General features: G+C 40.5%; 1 protein-coding gene across 2 annotated transcripts in view; it reads right to left on the bottom strand.

Moving 5' to 3' along the window:
- Positions 1-24200, bottom strand: part of SLC30A9 (solute carrier family 30 member 9) — a 75256-nt gene that overhangs the window by 24693 nt on the left and 26363 nt on the right. The window contains exons 4-11 of one of the 2 annotated variants that reach the window (XM_002709279.6): positions 23283-23382; positions 20760-20852; positions 20198-20280; positions 16688-16746; positions 12991-13058; positions 10080-10182; positions 6294-6349; positions 2070-2205 (exon numbers count right to left, since the gene is read on the bottom strand). In XM_002709279.6, the coding sequence (XP_002709325.4) occupies positions 2070-2205; positions 6294-6349; positions 10080-10182; positions 12991-13058; positions 16688-16746; positions 20198-20280; positions 20760-20852; positions 23283-23382 (698 nt within the window). Of the gene's footprint in view, positions 1-2069; positions 2206-6293; positions 6350-10079; positions 10183-12990; positions 13059-16687; positions 16747-18438; positions 18925-20197; positions 20281-20759; positions 20853-23282; positions 23383-24200 lie in introns of those variants that run through there. The other variant, XM_089327157.1, reaches the window with a different exon arrangement.

Here is a 24200-nt window from a genome sequence, read left to right as displayed (position 1 = left end):
GGAACAAGCAAACCTTGAAAAAACATAAATGCTAGGACAATGAGGTATCTAGAAAGTGGCTAAACCTTCCTGGAAGCGAGAAAATATATTTGGCCATTTTAATTTCATGAAATGTATTACAGTAAGAAACTAGTCAATAAAATTGTAGGAAACTAGTCAATAACAAATATAAATGAGTCTAGTTTAATGCTTTTGTTATTACATACATTTATATGATCTAATAGGATATTAAAATGAGATTGATTCTGTCTTGTTCTGGCTTCAACCCAAAATAGAGAACAAAATAGGTTATAAGTATCCCCATATTCCAAAATAAGGTAGTATACCATTATTAGGCCTTGCACAGAACACACCAGCCTGGGACCTCTACCCTCTAGACCACATCCTAACTCCACATCTACTGAACCACATAGGAAAAGCTGAAGCTAAGGAGGTCAGAAGTGAAGACTTCAGTGGTGAAAGCTATCGAGCAGCTGAGATTGCTCAGAGGGTTTGATGTGTGTCCCCTGCAGTCTGGAAATCACAGAAAACTGTGTCTGATGCACACATGAGTAATAAATCTCCAGACAAGTGTGGTATTAGCTGTGTCAGCAGGATACAAGACTGTGTTTGGGAGAAAACATGTAGTCTCACAGAAAATATGTTAGAGATGTCTGTTTTAACATATAGGGCCCTGACATGGAATCTGGAGCACAAGTCTTTTGCAAGAGATCAACTGCACAAAAGGCATTCTTGCCCAATTTAAGGCAATGTCAGCAGTGTCTGGAACAACACCATGAGTTGCAGAAGCTGACAGGGGCTGCTCTGTAACCAATTTGTGCTTGTCAAGGGAGCCAAACTCAGAGCAACCATGGAAGTTAATCTCCAACAAGAAAAAGACAGCCTGGGGCCAGCACCGTGGTGCACTAGGTTAATCCTCCGCCTGCGGCGCCGGCATCCCATATGGGCGCTGGTTCTAGTCCCGGTTGCTCCTCTTCCAGTCCAGCTCTCTGCTGTGGCCCAGGAGGGCAGTGGAGGATGGCCCAAGTGCTTGGGCCTCTGCCTGCATGGGAGACCAGGAGGAGGCACCTGGCTCCTGGCTCCTGGCTTCAGATCAGCGCAGCTCTGGCTGTTGCAGCCATTTGGGGAGTGAACCAATGGAAGGAAGACCTCTCTCTCTTTCTCTCACTGTCTGTAACTCTACCTGTCAAATAAATAAATAAAATCTTTACAAAAAGAAAAAGCCTAAAACAAAGGCCAGAGGAATCATGCAAAACATCACCGTCAGTAAAGTTTCATCTCTTGTTTCCTATTCCAACCTTGGACACTGTCTAGGAAGTAAAAGGGTAGAAGCCCCAGGTTGGGCAATACAGAGGGTAACAATCCTCTCATTCCTACCTGAAGGTTCTCACTTACTATTATTACACAAGATGGGATATTTTAATTACAGATACAAGATGAGTCTTGTAAGAGAAAGTGAACAGAGGCATGTTCTTCAACAAAGACTGGGAGAAATCAATGGAAATGCCCAAGATCTTAATCAATGAGATGAGGCTTAATAATTGTACCTACAGAAATCCTCTTGGTAAACAGCCCTGAGTCATATGGATTTAGATCACATCCAATCAGGTTTTTTTAAAACATATTTATTTATTTTGAAAGGCAGAGTTACAGAGAGGAAGAGAGAGAGAGAGAGAAAGAGAGGTCTTCCATCTGCTGGTTCACTCCCCAATTGGCTGCAATGGCCAGAGATGTGCCGATCTAAAGCCAGGATCCTGGAGCCACTTGGGCCATCTTCTACTGCTTTCCCAGGCCATAGCAGAGAGCTGGATAGGAAGTGGAGCAGCCAGGACTTGAACCGGCGCCCATATGGGATGCTGGCACTGCAGGCGACAGCTCTATCCACTATGCCACAGTGCTAGCCCCTCCAATCAGGTTTCAAAAAACACAACTACAGGTACACAACCCTGTATCAGTCAAAAAGGTATATGTTATTCTTGTTCTTTAACACCAACGTGACCAAGGTATTCTGCTATACTGAATTACTATGTCACATTACTTCAAAACAGCAAATAAAAAGAAAGGATTACCCATAAAAGAGATTCTATTGGTTGAGGATGAAGCAATCCCATGACTCCATGGTACCAAGATAATCCTGCTCCCATCATGAAAATACCAACACCACTAATCAGTGAAGAAATGTAGCGCATATTGGAAAATCCATACCTGAAAAAGAAAAAAAATACTTTGCAAAAATACAAATGGTTTCCTTTCAAAATATATAAATAGGTCCATGAAAAACAAAAATTCTAAAGATTATCAAGATGTTATAAGCTTATATATTTAAGTAAAATATAAGTGCCCAACTCTAATCAGAAAAGCAACATATAAAGTGGGGAAAAAGTGACAAGATTTTCAAAAATATATATATTTTTACATAAAATATAATTTAATTCTTTTCTATTCCCCTTTCCTTATACTTATTTTTTATTTAACAGAGTTATAGTATTATGTACTGCAGATGCAGTAAAATTATTCTCTTGTAAATGCATTCAGATTTTAATGAATAAAATAACATTTAAAATTGCCTTGTAATGAAACATCTAATTGAATATTTTGGTCTTTTGTGCAACCAGTCTATGATTTATATACCTATAATTTGATGCTGGATACTGAATGGCTTAGCACATATAATTTACTACTGAATCAGAATAATTTGACAAACAGCAACTGTCAAATATTACTATTACTACGACTACCTTTGATTTTCTGGGTGTATTCATGGATAGTTTTTTTTTAAAGATTTAGTTATTTATTTGAAAGGCAGAGTAGGCAGAGGCAGAGAGAGAGAGAGGTCTTCAATCTGCTGGCTCACTCCCCAAATGGTCACAACGGCCAAAGCTGGGCCAATTCGAAGCCAGGAGCCAGAAGCCAGAAGCTTCCTCCAGGTCTCCCATGTGGGTGCAGGGGCCCAAGGACTTGGGCCATCCTCCGCTGCTTTCCCAGGCCATAGCAGAGAGCTGATAGAGAAGCAGAGCAATTGGGACTTGAACTGGTGCCCATACAGGATGCTGGCACTGCAGGCACTGGCTTTACCTGCTTCATCACAGCACTAATTTTTAAAATTTCAATTCTTTTTCAAACATCTTTAGTCACTAGGTGCATTATTTGGTATTACTGTAAGTACCAATATAGTACTGAGTATTTAGCAAGTCCAAACATGTGACATATTAAAGGAGAGAAAAAAATCACTCATTCATAAGATTATTTCCTGGGAAATTTATTCTAAACTCAAGCTGTATGGCATCGTTTTGGCAGATGCAAATTTAAATGACAATTCTTAAAGTTGTTCTATAAATTATTTTTTGCAAAGATGTAATCTTACCATAGGGAATTCTCAGTTTACAGATGTGACAATTTCTCCCTGTTTTATTAAGAAAAAATTACTTTCCTCTAAAGTTTACCTCCAAAGTAGTATAGGATATGAATTTAACTTAAAGAAAATTAAGATCTAAATTAAATGGCATTAGTTTCATTTTAGATGCCTTCAGATTTAAAAGCTGTTTTTGAAAATTTAAATTATGTAGATTTGCACTGTGCAATTCACTAACTCAGTAGCCACATGTGGCAATTCATTAAAATTATGTGCAGTTTCAAATTTAGTTCATCAGTAGCACTGGCCACACTTCAAGCACTTAATAATGGCATACAGTTAGTGACTACCACACAGGCCAGATGTAAATTATTTTCACCAGGAAGCAGACATTTAGCCTAATGGTTAAGATGCTCACATCCTTCACTGGAACCCCTACGTTTGATTCCCAGCTCCTGATACCAGATTTCTGCCACTGTAGACCCTGGGAAGCCACAGTAATAGCTCAAGTAATTGAGTTCCTATCCCCCACATGGGAGACTTGGACTGCTTCAGCCCCAGCCTATCCTCAGTCATTGTGGGCATTTAGGGAATGAAGAGGCAGACATGAAGGCTGGTTCTCTATCTCTCTCTCTCTCTCTCTGCTCTTGCATGTGCTCCCTCTTTTTCTTCTCTCTCTCTTGCTCTCCTGCTCTATGTATCTCAAATAACTAAAAGACAAAAAAGAAAAAAAAATTGCTTTGACAGGCAGAGTTAGACAGTGAGAGAGAGACAGAGAGAAAGGTCTTCCTTCCGTTGATTCACCCCTACCCCCCAAATGGCTGCTATGGCTGGCGCGCTGCACCGATCCGAAGCCAGGAGCCAGGTGTTTTCTCCTAGTCTCCCACGAGGGTGTAGGAGCCCAAGCACTTGGACCATCCTCTACTGCCTTCCCGGGCCACAACAGAGAGCTGGACTGGAAGAGGACCAACCAGAATAGAACCGGTGCCCCAACTGGGACTAGAACCTGGAGTGCCGGCGCCACAGGCGGAGGATTAGCCTAGTGAGCCATGGTGCCGGCTGAGAAAATTTTTTTAAAAAATATGTCCATCATGGGAGAGGGAGCAGGAGATGGGAGGGAAGTTATGGGGGAGGGGGGGAGCCATTGTAATCCATAAGTTGTACTTTGGAATTTTATATTTATTAAATAAAAGTTAAAAAAAAAAATGCCGGCGCCGCGGCTCACTAGGCTAATCCTCTGCCTTGCGGCGCCGGCACACCGGGTTCTAGTCCTGGTCGGGGCGCCGGATTCTGTCCCGATTGCCCCTCTTCCACACCAGCTCTCTGCTGTGGCCTGGGAGTGCAGTGGAGGATGGCCCAAGTGCTTGGGCCCTGCACCCCATGGGAGACCAGGATAAGTACCTAGCTCCTGGCTTCGGATTAGCACGGTGCGCCGGCCACAGTGCGCCAGCTGTGGCAGCCATTGGAGGGTGAACCAACGGCAAAGGAAGACCTTTCTCTCTGTCTCTCTCTCACTGTCCACTCTGCCTGTCAAAAAATAAATAAATAAATAAAAGATGTCCATCAGGACAGAAAATTCTATTGGGCAGCACTAAAGTAGATTACTGAAAATACCTTGAGAAGAAATCTTCAAAAATGAATTTTAAGAATTTTACTCTGCTTTCAAATCACTGGTATATAAAAGCAGTACAAGATGGCCCAAGTCTTTGGGCCCCTGCACCCACGTGGGAGACCTGGAAGAAACTCCTGGCTCCTAGCTTCAGATTGGTGCAGCTCTGGCCTTTGTGGCCAACTGAGGAGTGAACCAGCAGATGGAAGACCTCTCTCTCTGTCTCTACCTCTCTCTGTAATTCATATAAATAATAAAAGAAATCTTAAAAAAAAAAGACTAGAGAACTGTGCTCTATACTAACTTACTGACAGTTAAAGAGTATTCAGGGTATACCACTATTTATAAGAAAACAGCAGTACCTTGCGTTCAAGTAGAGAAAGGCATGTGTAGAGCTCAAGATAGACTTCTTTATAAAAAATAAAGGTGCATTTTTGCCTTAAGATTCATCAAATTTGGGACAGATGCTGTGCCCACATCCCACGGAGTGCCGGTACAAGTCCCAACTGCTCTGCTTCTGATCCAGCTCCCTTCTAACATGCCTGGGAAGCAGCAGATAATGCCTCAAGATCTTGAGTTCCTGCAACCCATGTAGGCAACCCAGCTGGAGTTCCTGGCTCCGGCTTCAGCCAGGCTCAACCCTAGCTGTTGTAGCCATTTGGGGAAAAAGCTAGCAGATGGATGATCACCCTCTCTCTCACTCTGTGCGTGTGTATGTGTGTTTCTGTCACTCTGCTCTTTAAAAAAATTAAAGATTCATGAAATCTATTACTGAAGCCAGTCAAAAAAATGATGCCTGTGAAATTCAAATATTTTGCATGGTTTAGTAGATGCAACAGAAAAAATATCAAATATTTGAAATAAATTTTAAAAAATTCTAAAAATAATACTCATCTTAAAAATAAATAATTTTGAGGTAATACCAGAATACTATTTCTAAATCACAACAGTAAGATTAAAATAAGTGCATATTTAATAGACATTATCACTAAAACTTTAGACTGAGTAGCTATTGGTCTAAATCAGGAAATATATTTCTTTGTGCCAAAATAAAATAGAATTCAAAGATCAAAATATGTGCTTTATTATTAATTACCAAAATTGGAGAAGACAAAGACTCCGTCCTATGTTACAAAGCATAAAAATAATTTAAATTCCTTTTCCAAATTATACCTTGAATTTGCTTTGACACATTTTAGATTCGACAGTGGAAGAAATGATCACATCTTTACCAAACTGCAAGCACAAAACTTGCAGGAAATTCCCAAAATACATTTGCTTTCATTTAAATGTCCAAAACAAATGAAAACAAAATAAAGGCAGTGTCCTTACGGGTGTGAAGGATCTGGTGTCTGTACTGACTTACTGATGCCCAATGCTAGTAAACCCTATGGAGAAGAAAAAGGTAAACCATTAGCAAGATGAAGAGTACAACAGAGTAAAACAACCTGGAGAGCACAAGCTGACAATGGGTAAAGACCCGGGAGGCATGTACAAAAAGTTCATGGAAAATGCTAATATTTAGAAACTGATGGCTTCAATAGTTTTTGAACTACAATAAACATTTTAATTCCATTTTCCATGTAGCATAACCTCACAAACCTGTCCAATGGCCCAGCTATTTTAATTTCTAATATTTACCTTAAAAAATAAAGATGAATCCAAAGTTCAAAACATCATTGTATATAAAGATCAAAAACATGAAGGTAATCTGAAAATACCTCACTGGGGAATCTCAAAAAAATGATAAACCACAATTTAGTTCTATAGCAGCTTAGAAAAATAGGGTTGGGATAGGGCTTTCTACACTGACGTGGAAAACTTCTTAGACAAACCATGAAGTAGAAGGGGGAAGAAAAGCCAGTTAGGAACAGGATGTACAGTACAGAACAACAAAAGCACAGGCCAAGGTGTACAAGAGCACCAATCTCACTATGTTTATGCCTCCGAGGAGAGAAGCAGAGTTGGAGTGGTCTTTACCTAAGGTATGAGTTTACCAATGAAGATTTAGTCAGTGTCCACTTGAATGTATCCAGCCTGCTGTGATTCTCAGAATTACTGAGCTTACTGCTCCCTGGAAGTTCTTGGCTCCGACTCATAACCACAGCCCATAAGTCTGTAACTTAACATTCAACAAAGACTCAACGCAAGGAAACTCCTACCTAGACAGCTACAGTTGCTGTCTGTCATGCTCCTTCTTCTATAGATCTCTGCCTTGTAATATCTAGCCCGTTAAGACTTCCTGAACTCTGACTTGTCTTCTCAACTCAATCAGCTCCCACTCTGCTCCACAATCCAGAATGTGCTTCCAGATCAGAAGTCAGTGAGATCAGAGTTCAAATAGTTACTCCTATCTCTCAGTCCCCATAGTCTTATGCTGCCACTGTCTGATGTTAGAAAACTATTGTTTTGGGGCCGCTGTCTGATGTTAGAAAACTATTGTTTTGGGGCCGGCGCTGTGGTGCACCAGGTTAACGCCCTGGCCTGAAGCGCCGGCATCCCATATGGGCACAGGTTCAAGTCCCAGCTGTTCCTCTTTTGATCCAGCTCTCTGCTATGGCCTGGGAAAGCAGTGGAGGATGGCCCAAGTGCTTGGGCCCCTGCACCTGCATGGGAGACCCGGAAGAAGCTCCTGGTTCCTGGCTCGTGGCTTCAGATCGGCGCAGCTCAGGCCATTGCAGCCATCTGGGGAGTGAATCAGCAGATGGAAGAACTCTCTCTCTGTCTCTACCTCTCTGTGTAACTCTTTCAAATAAATAAAATAAATCTTTAAAAAAAAGGAAAACTATTGTTTCATATATTTTGTTTAGTTTTCCAGCAAAAGACTAAATTCAGTCCCTCTTATGCCATCACGGCTGAAAATAGAAGTTCTACACATAATATTCTGCAACTTGATTTTTGTACCTTATTTATCATGGTTATTATTCCACATCAGTTTAGTTACCCATCAAATTCATTTACATTCCTGAATAGTATTTCAAGGTACAGACCTTTAAAATTATCTTCAGTGTTTTACATAACAGCTAACGTAGAAATTAATAGCTGTATGTGTATCTCCTTGCCCATATGTCCAAATATTTCTGCATTTCCATTTTCCTATGTTCAGATAAGCTTTCAGGAAAACAAGCTTATGTGTTATATATCTCGCCCTAGCCCCTCTCCTCCCACCCCATATGACAACTGCTAAATTATCATATAGACAGTTGTTGCTAAGTTATTTAATATAAAAATTCAACTCCAGAGAAAGGTTGTTAGTACTAATGGCAAATATTTGTCTTCTTTCCTTACTTTTACAGAGGGTCTTAATCCATTTGCCAATGAGTTAAATAAGTTTCCAGGTTTAATTTTTAGTTAATACTGTTCTTGTTCCTGATCATTTTAATGCTGTCTTAAATACCCTAATCTGTGTCTTTCACTGTAAGTTCTTCTAAACCTGTTCCTACACAACAGGAGTATAAATAAGTAAACACGAAAAAGTATTCCTTTAATACACTACCTCTTCAAACTGGGAAAGGATACCCAAGTACAAATTTGTATTGTAGTCTTTAAGAAGGCTTAGGTTTCTAGAATTCACAACTGGGGACTAAGAGGATTTAAAAGGTATTTTAATTTTTTAAAAATTTCAGTTCATTTGCAAATTCAAGGAAAGTAATTCAAACTACTAATTTAATATGGAAGTATTTTCATTAATCACATGAATATTTTATATCTTTATTCAAAAAATTAAATTTACTTGTTCTTGTAATCATTAATAAGTTATATTAAAGACAAAATTTCTACTCAATTTAAAAGTCTTGGGGCCAGCGGTGTGGCACAGCAGGTAAAGCCACTGTCTGCAGCGCTGGCATCCCATATGGGTACCAGTTCAGCGCTGGCTACTCCCGATCCAGCTCCCTACTAATGCATCTGGGAAAACAGTGGAAGATGGCCCAAGTTCTTGGGCCCCTGCACCCATGTGGGAGACCCGGAAGAAGCTCCTGGCTCCTGGCTTCAGATAGGCCAGCTCTGGCAGTTGTGGCCATTTGGGGAGTGAACCAGCAAATGGAAGATCTCTCTCTCTCCCCCTCTTTTCCCACCCCCTCCCCCCCATTACTCTGCCTTTCAAATAAACAAATAAATTTCCCGTATAAAAAATCTGTTCCAAGGCCGGCGCCGCGGCTCAATAGGCTAATCCTCCACCTGCGGCAACGGCACACCGGGTTCTAGTCCCGGTTGGGGCGCCGGTTTCTGTCCAGGTTACCCCTCTTCCAGGCCAGCTCTCTGCTGTGGCCCAGGAGTGCAGTAGAGGATGGCCCTAGTCCTTGGACCCTGCACCCACATAGGAGACCAGGAGGAAGCACCTGGCTCCTGGCTTCGGATTGGCCCAGCGCCGGCTGCAGCACGCCAGCCGCAGCGCACCAGCTGTAGTGGCCATTTGGGGGGTGAACCAACGGAAAGGAAGACCTTTCTCTCTCTCTCTCTCTCTCTCTCTCACTGTCTAACTCTGTCAAAAAAAAAAAAAAAAAAAGAAAGAAAGAAAAAGGAAAAAAAAGTAAGCATATACTGCCCACCCCATCATAGGAAGTTCTAAAGACTAATATCCTACTTTAAAATATCTGATCATACTTAAAAGTACTTTATCATTCAAAAGTAAAGTTCAATTCTTTTCGACAAGCTAACTACAACAATCACTGTTTTTAAGCAGATCAGCTTTTAGACTAAAGCCTAAGAGAAAACTGTTTAAAAATTATTTAACTCGGTGCTGTGTTGTAGCAGGTAAAGCTGCCGCCTGCAGTGCCAGCATTCCATATGGGCGCCAGTTTGAATCCCAGCTGCTCCACTTCCGACCCAGCTCTCTGCTACGGCCTGGGAAAGCAGCTGAAGATGGTCCAAGTCCTTGGGCCCCTGCACCAACATGGGAGACCAAGAAGAAGCTCCTGACTCCTGGCTTCGGATCAGCTCAGTTCCAGGCATTGTGGCCATTTGGGGAGTGAACCAGTGGATGGAAAACCTTTCTCTCTCTCTCTCTTTTTCTTTCTCTCTCTCTCTCTGCCTCTGCCTCTGTCTCTCTGTAACTCTGCCCTTCAAATAAATAAATAAATCTTTAAAAAAATTTAGAAAAAATACTTTTATCCTCACCTGATTACAAGTATCAGATAATGAATGTATAGCTTCTGAGAACATACTTGCTGACCCCGTATAAATCCAGGCAAGAAACTTAAAGAAGCAGTTTAATCCATTTCTAGGAGAGAAAAAGAAAATAATTAAGCATAGGTTTGGATTAAAAATTTCCACTAAAAGCTTATTTAATTGACTTATATACTACATTCTGTTGAAAGTAATTTAAGAAGAATCCTTAACCTTTAAAGACCTTGAATTTAGGCAACAAAAGTGTAAAGTACAAAGATTATGGTGCCATTAAGAACTCAAATGAAGAGGCATGCTTTATGTAAGCAAACTACATAAGTACAATTTGAGAACTAATGAGGAAACAGGGTGCTCTGTATTTGGACATAATAAAATTAAAAAGAGAAATTCTGTACTTTAGGTGGAAGAGAGGATCTGCACTTGACACTGTGCAGCAGGACAATGTCACAGGCGAGACTTCAGTGAGGGTCTATTACTCACACAGACGGATGCCAGGGTGAAGGCAAAAGTCTGAGCAAGCAGTCTCAGGTCATCCTAGAAGACCTAGATGCTGAAGTAAACATGGTTGGCTCTGGGCAAGCTCGCTGCTCAGATTTCAACAGTAATGACGATTTATCATAGGCACTGTACTAGTCACTACCATGTTTTACTACGACTCCTATCACAGGGAATCTATACATCTCCAACTGCTTCCAACTACCCTTGTCCCTGCCTCTCTACTTCAGACAGTCTTGAAAAATATATCTATTCTTGCTGTTTCAGTCTTCCTCACTGTATGATGACTTCAATTCATGTTTCCCCCTTTCAAATACCCTCTTAGATTGTTCTTACCAATACTATCAACCATTCCTTGCATTTAAATTCCTGGAAACAATGAAGCATTTTCCTTAACTTCTCAGAAGCATTTGCATTTTTTCCCTTCAAACCCGTCTTTCCTTGGCTTCGTGGCTTTCCTCCTGTCTCCTCTGCAGGACTTTTTTCCTCTACTCAGTCCTTACATTTAGCAGGGTAGTATGGCTATTTTCTTTTTTCCTAAAGGCTTTTTCTTTCTCATAGTATATACACATTCCCTAAGTGATCTTAACTGTTCAATGACTTTAATTATCATCTATATACTAATAATTCTTGACACTAAATCTCTATCTTAGGTCACCCTCCTGAGTTTCAGATCGATATATGTTAATAATACACATCGACTTATTAAATAGATATTACTACCAGGTACCATGCTAAGCAGTTTATTTATATTCCTCTGGTAAGGGAAACTGTAATGACTACCTCTGTTTTCCTGGCAAAAGAACTAATCCTTATGGCCATCTCTACCAGGGAGCCTACAGACACCTCAAACTCAAACATGAACTCATCATTTTCTCTGCTCCCTCTCTACAATGCTTCTCTCACTAAATGGTACAATAACTTTCCAATTGTCCAAGTCAGAAACCTGGGCCCACCTTTTTCCATACCTTCTAAACACTTCTGGAACATGTCCATGTCTCTCGAAGTGTACCACCACAATCCTAATTAATATATCATCATCCTTCCCTTGTCTGCATTATTGTAAGTGCGTTCCTCTAGCTTAGTAACCCTTTAATCCTTAAAGAATTATGTATCGAATTTTATATTTCCAGATCCTAACACAGTATCTGACACATTTTTAGATACTGTTTTCTTAAAATTTTTACTTATTTGAGAGGCAGAGACAAAGCTCCAACCTACTGGTTCATTCCCCAAATACAGCAGCTGAGGCAGGCACAGGAAGCCAGAATGCAATCCAGTCTCCCATATGGGTGAGAAACCCAATTATGTAAGTCATCACTGCTGCCTCCCAGGGTCTGCATTAGTAGGAAGCTGGAACCAGGAGCCAGAGCCAGGAATTGGACCCAGGTCTAACTGGGATGTGGATACCATAACCAGTGTCTTAACCACTAGCTAAATACCTGAACTATATATACCTTCTTGTATTTTAAAATATATTAATCAGCAAAACAAATAACAGACAAAACAATAGGAATCAAGAAAACAGAAAGAAAATGAAAGAGGTACAATATCAACTATGTTCTTCCAGGGTAAGTGGGAGAAAAATAAGCACAAAAATATTCTTCAGTAGCTATAACTCAAGCTGTTTTAGTTACTTGAAAAACAACCTTGGTCAAAGTAACTTCTGATCTAGCTCCCTGCTAATGCCTTAGGAATGCAGCAAAAGATGGCCCAAGTGCTTGGACCCCTGCACCCATGTGAGAGAACCAGAAGACTCTCCAGGCTCCTGGCTTCAGCCATTTGGGGAGTGAACCTGCAGATGGAAGATCTCTCTCGTGCGCGCTCTCTGTTACTCTTTCAAATAAAATTTTTAAAAAAATAAAATCTTAAAAACTTTTTTTGGAAAAAAAGAGAGAGAGAGAGTGAGAGCGAGAACACTCTTTCAAATACTGGTTCATTCAACAGGCAAGACTGGACCAGGCCAAAACCAGGAGCCAGGAACTCTATCCAGGTCTCTCTTCTGGGTGGCAGGAACTCAAGTACTTGAGTTATTATCCACTGCCTCCCCAGACACATTAGTAGGAAGCTAGACAGGAAATGGAGTCACAGGGACTCAGAACAGCTTTCTGATGCTCCAGGTGGTGGTCTAACCCATTGTGCCAGAACACCTGCCCCTGGTAGCAAATATTCTTAGATCCAAACTACATTAAAAATACACAGAGCACAAGCACGGGTGTCTATATGGACTCATACTTCTCTCCCACCCCTTTTATTAAAACTAATGAAGACTTTTTCAACTTCCTTGTAAAACAATATAAACTTCTAACTCTGAGCGAGCTACCAAGTAATGAACTTACATATTCAAAGAATATACACATTAAAAAGAACACACTGCCATTTAAAGGGCTTGTTTTTCAGTACTTACATGCAAATGGCAACCATCACCACTTTTCCTGGTCCCTTAAAGAACACTGATGCTGTTCCAGAGCGTGGCTGTAAAAAACAACAAAAAAAGAATCTTCCAAAATTTCCCAGAAAAGCACCACAACAGGAGCCCTGACAAACCCGAAAATTCCTCCTCTGTCAAAACCTCAGAACAACTAATATTTCACTGAGTGAAATATTTTTCTCCAAAATTTTCTTTTAAAAAGTGTGAAGATGGAAATTGAAAACACATTTGGATCATTTTCCAGACTTTATTTTGTTACCTTGTAATTCATGACCTTGATACTTTTTTTTTTTTTTTACAGGTAGAGTGGATAGTGAGAGAGAGAGACAGAGAGAAAGGTCTTCCTTTGCCATTGGTTCACCCTCCAATGGCCGCCATGGCCAGCATGCTGTGGCCGGTGCACCGCACTGATCCAAAGGCAGGAACCAGGTGCTTATCCTGGTCTCCCATGGGGTGCAGGGCCCAAGGACTTGGCCATCCTCCACTGCACTCCCTGGCCACAGCAGAGAGCTGGCCTGGAAGAGGGGCAACCGGGACAGAATCCGGTGCCCCGACCGGGACTAGAACCCGGTGTGCCAGCACTGCAGGCGGAGGATTAGCCTATTGAGCTGCGGCGCTGGCCAACCTTGATACTTTTAAAAAGGATCCAAGTCTGCTACCTAAGAAACCATTTTAATAAAATGATAAAAACATATTGAACCGAACAAAATCTATATACTCAAAAATTTTTTCATTTCTTGAGCAACGTATTCACTTTTTAAAAAGGAACAACCAAAGCCAACAAGTTTGCTGTTCTATTTAACTCCTGACTGCTCTCTGCAGATGAATAACCAAACACAAAAATAATGCATTTGTTTGGCAGAAGTGATCAAAACAAAGGTAATAAAACAACCAGAGAAACATATTCAGGGAAAATATTTTTCTCGAGTTAAATTTTCTTTTGTTGTTTCTTGAATATCTACTTCTTTATGGATTTTCTTTCCTCTCCCTGGAATGCTACTACCTTCCACCAAAATCTACCCAATTTTTATCAATCTTCTTTCATATCTGGCTAAATGTCAGCATTTTTTGATCATCCACACAGAAATACTCACCATGCAACAAATTTACTACTGCATCCTACATTTCTATTAAAGTATTTTTTCATCTTTTGTTCAGGAAATACTTAAAATACAAGTACTATATAGCCTTCTGGTACTGTTTTAGATGCTGGGGCGGGTACAACAGTAAACAAGATAGGGTCCCCACCTGCATAGTTTTTACCCTCCAGTACAAGACAAAGAATACATCCATAAACAATAAAGGAAATAAAACAGCACTAAGAGAGACACTAATGTGGTGGAGAACAGAGGACGTGGTAGGAGTTACTTTTATTTTAGTCAGAAGAATCAGGGAGATTAATCATGAGAAGGAAGCAAACAGAAAAGAGTGTGGAATAATGTTTAAGGCAGAGTATGTACCAAGTGAAGCTTGGTGTGGACAAAAGACAAAGACAAGCCTGAAGCTAAGGCATAGAGAGCAAGGAAAATGGAAGGAACTGAGGACAGAGAAGTAGAAAGAAGCCATATCCTACAAGAGTTTGTAGACTATACCAGGAAGTTTGAATTTTATTCTAATGTCAGAAAGAAGCACTGGATGATTTTAATTAGAAACCTGACATCATCTGATTGATTTATGTTTTTGAAAGGTACAGTTTACAATGTAGACAAAAAGCAAAAGGTGGAGAGATCAGTTAGAAGGGTACACTAGATAGAAGCTGATTAGACTAAGGTTTCAATAAGGTACATGGAGAGAAGCAGTCACACTAGGAATCTATTTACAGAAAATACCAATGAGACTTGCTAATGGATTTGAAGTACAGAAAGGGTCCGTAACTAATTTCTAATACTTGGAGGTTGAATAAAGGAGAACCCTCTGCAAAGGAGAGAGAGGAGGAGGAATTAACAAAGAGTTTTGTTTCAAAACTAGAAAAGATTATCTCACACCCCCTGAGAACAAGGTGTTCCAAGAAGGAGGAACACAAGGTGGTGGGCCCTTGAATACTTCTTTCTACCTTCTCTAATTTCCATGAAGAGGATTCAGCCTTCACCTCCATACTGCTGCCTCTTACACAAAGATTTCCTCTCCTTCTACTGGTCTTAATAGGCTAAGTTTAATGAGGTAGGTAAACAGTAGGTTTAAGAGAGAATCCTTTGGAAATTTATATTTACTAAATAAAAGTTAAAAAAAAAAATAAAAAAGAAAGAATCCTTAGATCTCTATTTTAGGATTTGGTATTCATTCTCTAGTCTGTTCTCCCATGGTTCTGTACCTAGGCAAAGTGCATAAGACAGCACTGCCTCCCAGGGTATGTATTGTCAAGTGCTGGAGACAAGTATCAAATCTAGGTCTATCGATGTGGGATGGGGTGTCTTAACTGCTAGCCCAAACATTCACTTTGGGATTAACTTCTTTTTTTTTTTTTTTTTTTTGGACAGGCACAGTTAGAAGAGAGACAGAGAGAAAGGTCTTCCTTCCATTGGTTCACCCCCCAAAAGGCTGTCACGCTGATCGGAAGCCAGGAGCCAGGTGCTTCTTCCCGGTCTCCCATGAGGGTGCAGGGCCCAAGCACTTGGGCCATCCTCCACTGCCTTCCCGGGCCACAGCAGAGAGCTGGACTGGAAGAGCAGCAACTGGGAAAGAACCGGTACCCCAACCGGGACTAGAACCCGAGGTGCTGGTGCCGCAGGTGGAGGATTAGCCTAGTGAGCCGCAGCACCGGCCAGGATTAACTTCTTAATAGAAGAGCCCTTCTAGTCAAGTTTAAATGGATGGAAAGGCAACTCTACATAGCTTGCTTAGCATGTTGGAAGTGCTGGTGAGCCATTTCAGTGGAGTGGTGATCATGAATGCCCAACCAGACAAAGATCAGGAGAGAAAAGGTTGTGAGATGATAAGGATAAACTTTCTATATGTGTCCTGATATTAACTTCCTTCTAGTAACAAGAAAAGCAGAGCATTCTGGTATACATGTGAATAAGTTAATAAGTTTGATGATGAAAGATGATGTATTTTTACAAATTACTTTACATATATTTTTTGCATGGAGTATGAAGCAATGTCAACAGCCAAGGAGTGAATAGTGAGGCTCTAAGAATTTGGTAAGAGAGAGGATAATGTTACAGTAACATTTCAAATAGTGGGAGAGTGAGTATACTATGTAAATTCAGTAAAGCAAACAATATTGAGTGTCTATTCATTTTGTACAATCACATAATAAAGAAAAGACAATTCAAACAACTGTGTAAAGTTTATTGGTACAAGCAGAGAGTTGGCAGCATGAATATTAAATCAGAGTTAGAAGTAGCAATAGAGAGTAAAAAGAAAATTCAGGGTATACATGAGTGAGAAATCCTACTAAAACTTTAGAAAATAAAGTCTTCTTCATCTATGGCTACATGCTTAAGGTTCATACATGGTTACAATTTAAAGAAAATTTACTCCCATTTTTAAAATTTGAAGAAAATCAGAAATGAATAGACTATAATTCAGTAAATTCCAGTGTGCTCAAGAAAATCGAATTAAGATCACAGACATGCTAGAATTCATAATAGATTAATATCAAGATTTTACTAATATATGAGGGTTCTACAGTAGTCAAATTCATACACACTTATTATAAAGATTTCTTTACCTTGGTATTTCCCAAGAAATCTCGATATTCTCTTAATATTTTTTGGTTTCTAAATAGCCCTATAAGAATTACAAAATGAATTTAGTTAATACATATTCTTAACTAGTCACAGTTTAGACTAACACAGTTATTCTCTTAAATACTATGTTAATTTTTTAACAAATATTTATTTATTTTACTTGAAAGTCAGAGTTACACAGAGAGGAGAGGCAGAGAGACAGAGGTCTTCCATTCCACTGGTTCACTCTCCAATTGGCCGCAATGGCCGGAGCTGTGCCTATCCGAAGCCAGGAGCCTGGAGCTTCTTCCGGGTCTCCCACGTGGGTGCAGGGACCCAAGGGCTTGGGCCATCTTCTATTGATTTCCCAGGCCATAGCAGAGAGCTGGATAGGAAGTAGAGCAGCCAAACTTGAACCGGCACCCATATGGGATGCCAGCACTGCAGGTGGCGGCTTTACCCGCTACGCCACAGCCCCAGCCCTAAAACACCAAGTTAAATATGCTCTGCTAGCTCCCAGCAATCATATCAAATTATAGGAAATATAGACTTGCAACCCCATTAAAGAATGGGCAAGGGATTTCAATAGACATTTCTCCAAAGATATGCAAATAGGAAACACATGAAAAGATGCCTAACATCATAACTGTCAAAAAATACAAATAAAAACCACAATGAGGTATTACCTCACACCATTAGGGTGGCTACTACTAAGAAAAGGGGGGGGGGAAGGCCGGCGCCGTGGCTCAATAGGCTAATCCTCCACCTTGCGGCGCCGGCACACCGGGTTCTAGTCCCGGTTGGGGTGCCGGATTCTGTCCCGGTTGCCCCTCTTCCAGGCCAGCTCTCTGCTATGGCCAGGGAGTGCAGTGGAGGATGGCCCAGGTGCTTGGGCCCTGCACCCCATGGGAGACCAGGAAAAGCACCTGGATCCTGGCTCCTGCCATCGGATCAGCGCGGTGCGCCGGCTGCAGCGGCGGCCATTGGAGGGTGAACCAACGGCAAAAAGGAAGACCTTTCTCTCTCTGTCTCTCTCTCACACTGTCCACTCTGCCTGTCAAAAAAAAAAGGGGGGGGGGGGATGCAGTGGTGTAGCAGGTAAAGCTGTTGCTTGCAGTGCCAGTTTCCCATATTTCACTGGTTCAAGTCCTGGCTATTCCACTTCCGATCCAGCTATCTGCTATGGCCTGGGAAAGCAGCAGAAGATGGTCCAAGTCCTTGGGCCCCTGCACCTGTGTGGGAGACCCAGGAGAAGCTTCTGGCTCCTGGCTTTGAATCAGCACAGCTCTGGCCATTGCAGCCATCTGGGAAGTGAACCCAGTGGATGGAAGACATCTCCTCTCTCTCTTTCTCTCTCTCTGCCTCTACCTCTCTGTAACTCTATCTTTCAAATAAACAAATCATTAAAAACAAAAAAGAACAAGTGTTGGCAAGGATGTGAAGAACCCTTGTGTATTGTTTATAGGAACATAAAATGGTGCAATCATTTTACAAAATATACAAAACAAGATGGAGATACTTTAAAACATTAAAAATGGAATTACCATATAATCTAGTAATCACATGTATCCAAAAGAATAGAAAATAGGGCCTTGAAGAGTTATTTGCACACTTTGCTCACAGTAGCACTATTACGATAGTCAAGAGGAGAAACAACCCAAACATCCACTGATGGATAAATGAATAAAGAAAACGTGGAAGATACAAACAATGGAATATTATCTGGCCTTAAAAAGGAAAGAAATTATCTCACATGCTACAAGATGCAATAATCTTGCAGATAATTTGCTAAGTGAAATAATCCAGTGAAATAATGGATGATTCTTCTTAGGAGTTATCCGAAGTACTCAAATTCATAGAAAAAAAGCAAAATGGTTGTTGCCAGAGGTTAAGGTGAGGGGAAAAGAGTCAGTGGTTATTTAATGGGTATAGATTCAATTTTGCAAGACAAAAAGGCTCTGAAAATCTACTTCACAACAATGTGAATATACTTAACACTTTTGAACTATACATTAAAAAATAGTTAAGATGGTAAATTGTCTTATATGTAGTTTTTATCAAATAAAAAAAGGAGGTGGGGGTATCTGGACTTGCACTGAGGTACAGTCAATTTGGTAAGATTCTTTTCTCAATATCAGTTATCAAAAAACGAGTTACTGGGGCCAGCGCTATGGCACGGCGGGTTAACACCCTGGCCTGAAGCACTGGCATCCCATATGGGTGCTGGTTCAAGACCCAGCTGCTCCACTTCCGATCCAGCTCTCTGCCATGGCCTGGGAAAGCAGTAGAAGATGGCCCAAATCCTTGGGGCCCCGCACCTGTGTGGGAAACTGGAAGAAGCTTCTGGCTCTGGGGAGTGAACCATAGGATGGAAGACCTCTCTCTTTCTCCCTGCCTCTTTCTGTGTAACTCTGACTTTCAAAAAAATAAATAAATCTTTAACAAAAAATGAGTTATTTAAACCCATTATGAAAACAAATTTTTCATTTTTTTTTAAATTTCTTTTATTTATTTGAAAGGCAGAGTTACAGAGACAGAGAGATGGAAAAGGAGAGAGACAGAGAGAGAGAGATCTTCTATCTGCTGATTCACACCCCAAATGGCCACAATGGTCAGGGCAGGAACAGACCAAAGCCAGGAGCCAGGAGCATCTTCCAGGTCTCCCACAGGGATAGCAGGGGCCCAAGGACCTGAGCCATCTCCCCCAGCTTTCCCAGACACATTAGGAAGGAGCTGGATTAGAAGTGGAGCAGCTGGGACTTGAACCAGTGCCCATATCGAATGCCAGCATTGAAGGCAACAGCTTAATCCATTATACCACAAAGCTGGTCCCAAATTCTTCATTTTTAAAAACACAAGAGGTACAGATATTTGGCACAGTGATTAAGCTACTGCATGGGAAACCTGCATCCCATACTGAAGTTTTTGGGTTCAAGTCCCAAGCTTTATCCTCAATTCTAGTTTCTTGCTAATGCATACCCAGAGAAACAGCAGATGATGGGTTAGTATCTGGGTCCCTGTATCCATGCAGGAAACCCAGATTAAGTGTCTGACTCCTGGCTTCAGTCTGGTCCACCCCAGCTATTGTAGGCATTTGGAGAGTAAATCTATGGCTGGGAAGTAGAATAGCCAGGACTCAAAACCACCAAGCAAAGTTTATGGTTCATATTAGGTTAAAGTGGTAGCTGAATTAATAGACTTTTCTGTAAAAAAGCAGTTACTGTCCCTTCTATCATTTTCATATGTTTTAATAGTCATATATCTTATAGAAACTACAACCTGTAGCTTCTCTTCCTCTCATCTTTAAAAAAAAAATGCTACGGGGAAAAAAATAAAGCATCCAGTCTTTTGTGAAATAACTGAATCCCAGTACAGGAACTGGTATTTGCTGTAACCAACAGGGCCAAGGCTGAGAGGTGTGCAAGCACCACAGAGTACATAGTTGCCACAGGCACAGTTCTTACCTACGAGTCACTTCTCAATTAACTAAATTTTAAATTGAATATACTTACGTTCTCTATATTCTATTTCTGCTTCCTTACGTAGCTTTTTTTCTCTGGCAAGAGCTTCAGGGCTTCCCCAAACTTCCAAAGATCTGTGCATACACATGTGGTCAGCAGCAATGCAGACTTTCAATGACTTTAACATAATCATATTCAAAATCTACATATGAACTATATATGAGAATTTTATAATAAAGTATAAGTCCCTTTTGGAAAAATATAGAGCACTTGAGCAACTTTTCTAAATCAAATCTAAAAATATGAGTAAATTCAACAGCAAATTTTCTTATAAATTACAATATGTGTTTAGTTTACAGGTAACTCGCAGGTAAACAAATTTGCAAATACAAAAACATTGTTTTTAAAATATTCTATCTTGGGCTTGGTCTTTCTTACTACTAGCCCTTCTGTTTGTTTGGAGTCTTTTTCTTCTTCTTTTTTAAATAAAACTTCACTCTACTCTCAAAAAAAAAAGCCAATTCTATCTGAAAAAGTCTGAATCTGTCTAAAATTTATTCATATAAATCCTATATTTGGTTTGTACTTTTATTCTACAAGACTATGTTCTTACTTTGCCTCCACATCTGATCTCAAGTACACAGTAAAGGATTCGGTATCTTCATGGGGACTTCGTCGTCTGATTTTTCGAAGCTGTTCTAGATCACTGGAGAAAGACACATGTTTAATTTATTCAAACAAAGTGTATATGGTTTGTGAGCTTAAAAAGATTACTAAGGGCAGATAAAAGCAACTATGTAGAGTCTCATCTTAAAAGAATACAGATCTGTATAGCTTTTAAAGATCAATTCAAAGATGGCATTTTACATAAAAATATTATCTAGACTCTACTTCTCAATAAATAAATACATAAAATCATACGCTTCCTCCTGGTCTCCCATGCAGGTGCAGGGACCCAAGCACTTGGGCCATCCTCCACTGCTTTCCCGGGCCACGGCAGAGAGCTGGACTGGAAGAGGAGCAACGGGGACTAGAACCCGGTGCCCATATGGGATGCCGGCATTGCAGGTGGAGGACTAAGCTAATGCATCACAGTGCCAGCCCCTAAAATAGCCTTTTAAAAATAAATTAAAAATTAGAAATCTGGAGACCATAACATGTCAATTAAATTCTAGAAATTAAACCTATATTTTCAAGAAATTGACAGCTATTACATGTCAGTTAAAAAGTTTAGATGAGGGGCCAGTGCCGTGGCTCACTTGGTTAATCCTCTGCCTGCAGTGCCAGCATCCCATATGGGCACCGGGTTCTAGTCCTTGTTGCTCCTCTTCCAGTCCAGCTCTCTGCTATGGCCCGGGAAGGTGGTGGAGAGTGGCCCAAGTGCTAGGGCACCTGAACCCATGTCAGAGACCAGGAAGAAGTACCTGGCTCCTGGCTTCGGATTGGTGTAGCTCCGGCCGTGGTGGCCATTTGGGGGGTGAACCAATGGAAGGAAGACCTTTTCTGTCTCTGTCTCTGTCTCTCTCTCTCTCTCTCTCTCTCTCTTTCACTGTCTAACTCTATCTGTCAAATAAAAAAAAAAATTAAAAAGTTTAGGTGAGAGGCCAGTGCTGTGGCATAGGAGGATAAGCCTCCTCCACCTACAGCATCAACATCCCATGTGGGCGCTGGTTCAAGTTCTGGCTACTCCACTTCTGATCCAGCTCCCTGCTAAAATACCCAGGAAAGCAATGGAAGACGGCCCAAGTGCCTGGGCCCATGCACCTATGTGGGGAACCCAGAAGAAGCTCATAGCTCTTGGCTTTGAATCAGCCCAGCTCTGGCCATTGCGGCCATTTACTTGGGGGAGTGAATCAGCAGATGGAAGAACTCTCTCTGTGTCTCTCCCTCTGTCTATAACTCTGCCTCTCAAATAAATAAAGAAATATTTTTTAAAAAAAGTTTGGACAAAATATCAAAAGCTATGTAAAACTAGCTCCCTCTCTGTCACTGATTCGCTCAATGGACTAAGTCAAATCATTAATGTCTTTTAATCTGTTTCCTGGCCTAGAATATACAGACAGCAATACCTGATCCACTTAATTCACAAAATTCTTTTTTTTTTTTTTTAATTTTTTTTATTTGACAGGTAGAAGGAGAGAGACAGAGAGAAAGGTCTTCCTTCCGTTGGTTCACTCCCCAAATGGCCTCCACGGCCGGCACTGCGCCAATCTGAAGCCAGAAGCCAGGTGCTTCCTCCTGGTCTCCCATGCGGGTGCAGGGCCCAAGCACTTGGGCCATCCTCCACTGCCTTCCCGGGCCACAGCAGAGAGCTGGTCTGGAAGAAGAGCAACCGGGACAGAATCCAGAGCCCATATGGGATGCTGGCGCCGCAGGCGGAGGATTAACCAAGTGCGCCACAGCGCCGGCCCCACAAAATTCTTTTAAGAACTAAATGTGAAATGGAATAGTTTTACACCAGTGTTCTTACTGTTATTTTAAATATTATGAAAATCATAAAAGTTGTAATAGGAATACTTATTTCTAGGTACTACACCATGGTGGGTGTGATCTTAAAGGAGGCAGGGGAAGAAGTAGATTACCTGATTTCTCCAACTAGCCACAAAGGAGGGAGAAAAATTTAATTCATGGCAATATTAAATTCAATAAATCTTTAAGGCTATAAAAATATTATTGACAAAAGATACCACAAAGAAGTAAAATAACTTAGTCTCATTAGAAACTATATTTGGAATTTGAATATTTATAAATATAATTCACAAAATTACTCAACTTTGCTATTAAAAAACTTTAAAAAGTAAAATATACGATATGCAAATAATCTTACTGATAACTCTGCAATGCCACTGTATAACAATATAATGCTCAAGATTCTGTATGATACAGAAGTTTCAGAGAACTTGATACTGTGATTTTTAAGACCCTAAGAACAGAATTGCTCAGGTTAAGGGAGAATTCAGTTTAGTCACCTGACAATTGTAACATTTTTGACTGAATAAAAACATTTCTTCAATTTAGAAAGAAATCAGCAGTAAATGTCCACATATGAATGGCAGCAGGTGACACATTAAGAAATAAAATGGTTATCTGAATTATTTAGATAGATACACTACTACATTTTTAAAAATTACTATACCTGGACTTCAGGCAGAACTCATTTATCGCTCGGACCCCCGTGATGAAATTATTTTGAGTATATTTAGATCCATACTCCCTTTTCTTAAGGACTGCTTTGACTAAACAAAAAAACATAAGAAAATAAATATACACGCTAAAAGGTGAATATATATGATGATACTTTAGTGAGTGCACTAATGAATTATATTTAAAAAACTAAACATTTTCCTGATGCATTGAATGATACCAAAAAAAAGAATTATCCCAGTACAAAACAGGGTGGAATTATATTTGTACCCATCTAGCTTTTATGTCCATAATTCATCTAATATTGATGACAAAATGCCAACCCTTTGTCTAATGGTTACCTTGTATAGGTATTTTCAGTCTGACTAAATCAACTTAACATAATTTAAATTGCTTAGGCTCTAACTAAAAATGAACTGGAGTTTTAATTAAATATTATAGGCTAGTCTAGTGTTTTTCACATTGTGGGGTGAAATCAGTATTTTATAAAAAGTGAAAACAGGTGGGGCCGGCGCCATGGTGCAGTAGGTTAATCCTCCGCCTGCAGTACTGGCATCCCATATGGGCGCCGGTTCTAGTACTGGCTGCTCCTCTTCCAATCCAGTTCTCTGCTACGGCCTGAGAAAGCAGTAGAAGATGGTCCAAATGCTTGGGCCCTTGCACCCACATGGGAGACCAGGAAGAATTACCTGGCTCCTGGCTTCGGATCGGCATAGTTCTGGCCGTTGCGGCCATTTGGGGAGTGAACCAACAAAAGGAAGACCTTTCTCTGTCTCTCCCTCTCACTGTCTATAACTCTACCTCTCAAATAAATAAATAAATAAAATCTTAAAAAAAAAAAACAAAACAAAAAAACAGAAAATAGAGTATAATATATAATTAAGAATATGAACTGTTTTGTGAAAACTTT

This window comes from Oryctolagus cuniculus, chromosome 2, assembly GCF_051225735.1.
Source record: "Oryctolagus cuniculus isolate XC-2025 breed Fujian yellow rabbit chromosome 2, ASM5122573v1, whole genome shotgun sequence".
Taxonomy (NCBI): domain Eukaryota; kingdom Metazoa; phylum Chordata; class Mammalia; order Lagomorpha; family Leporidae; genus Oryctolagus; species Oryctolagus cuniculus.
This window is presented reverse-complemented; position numbering and strand designations above follow the sequence as displayed.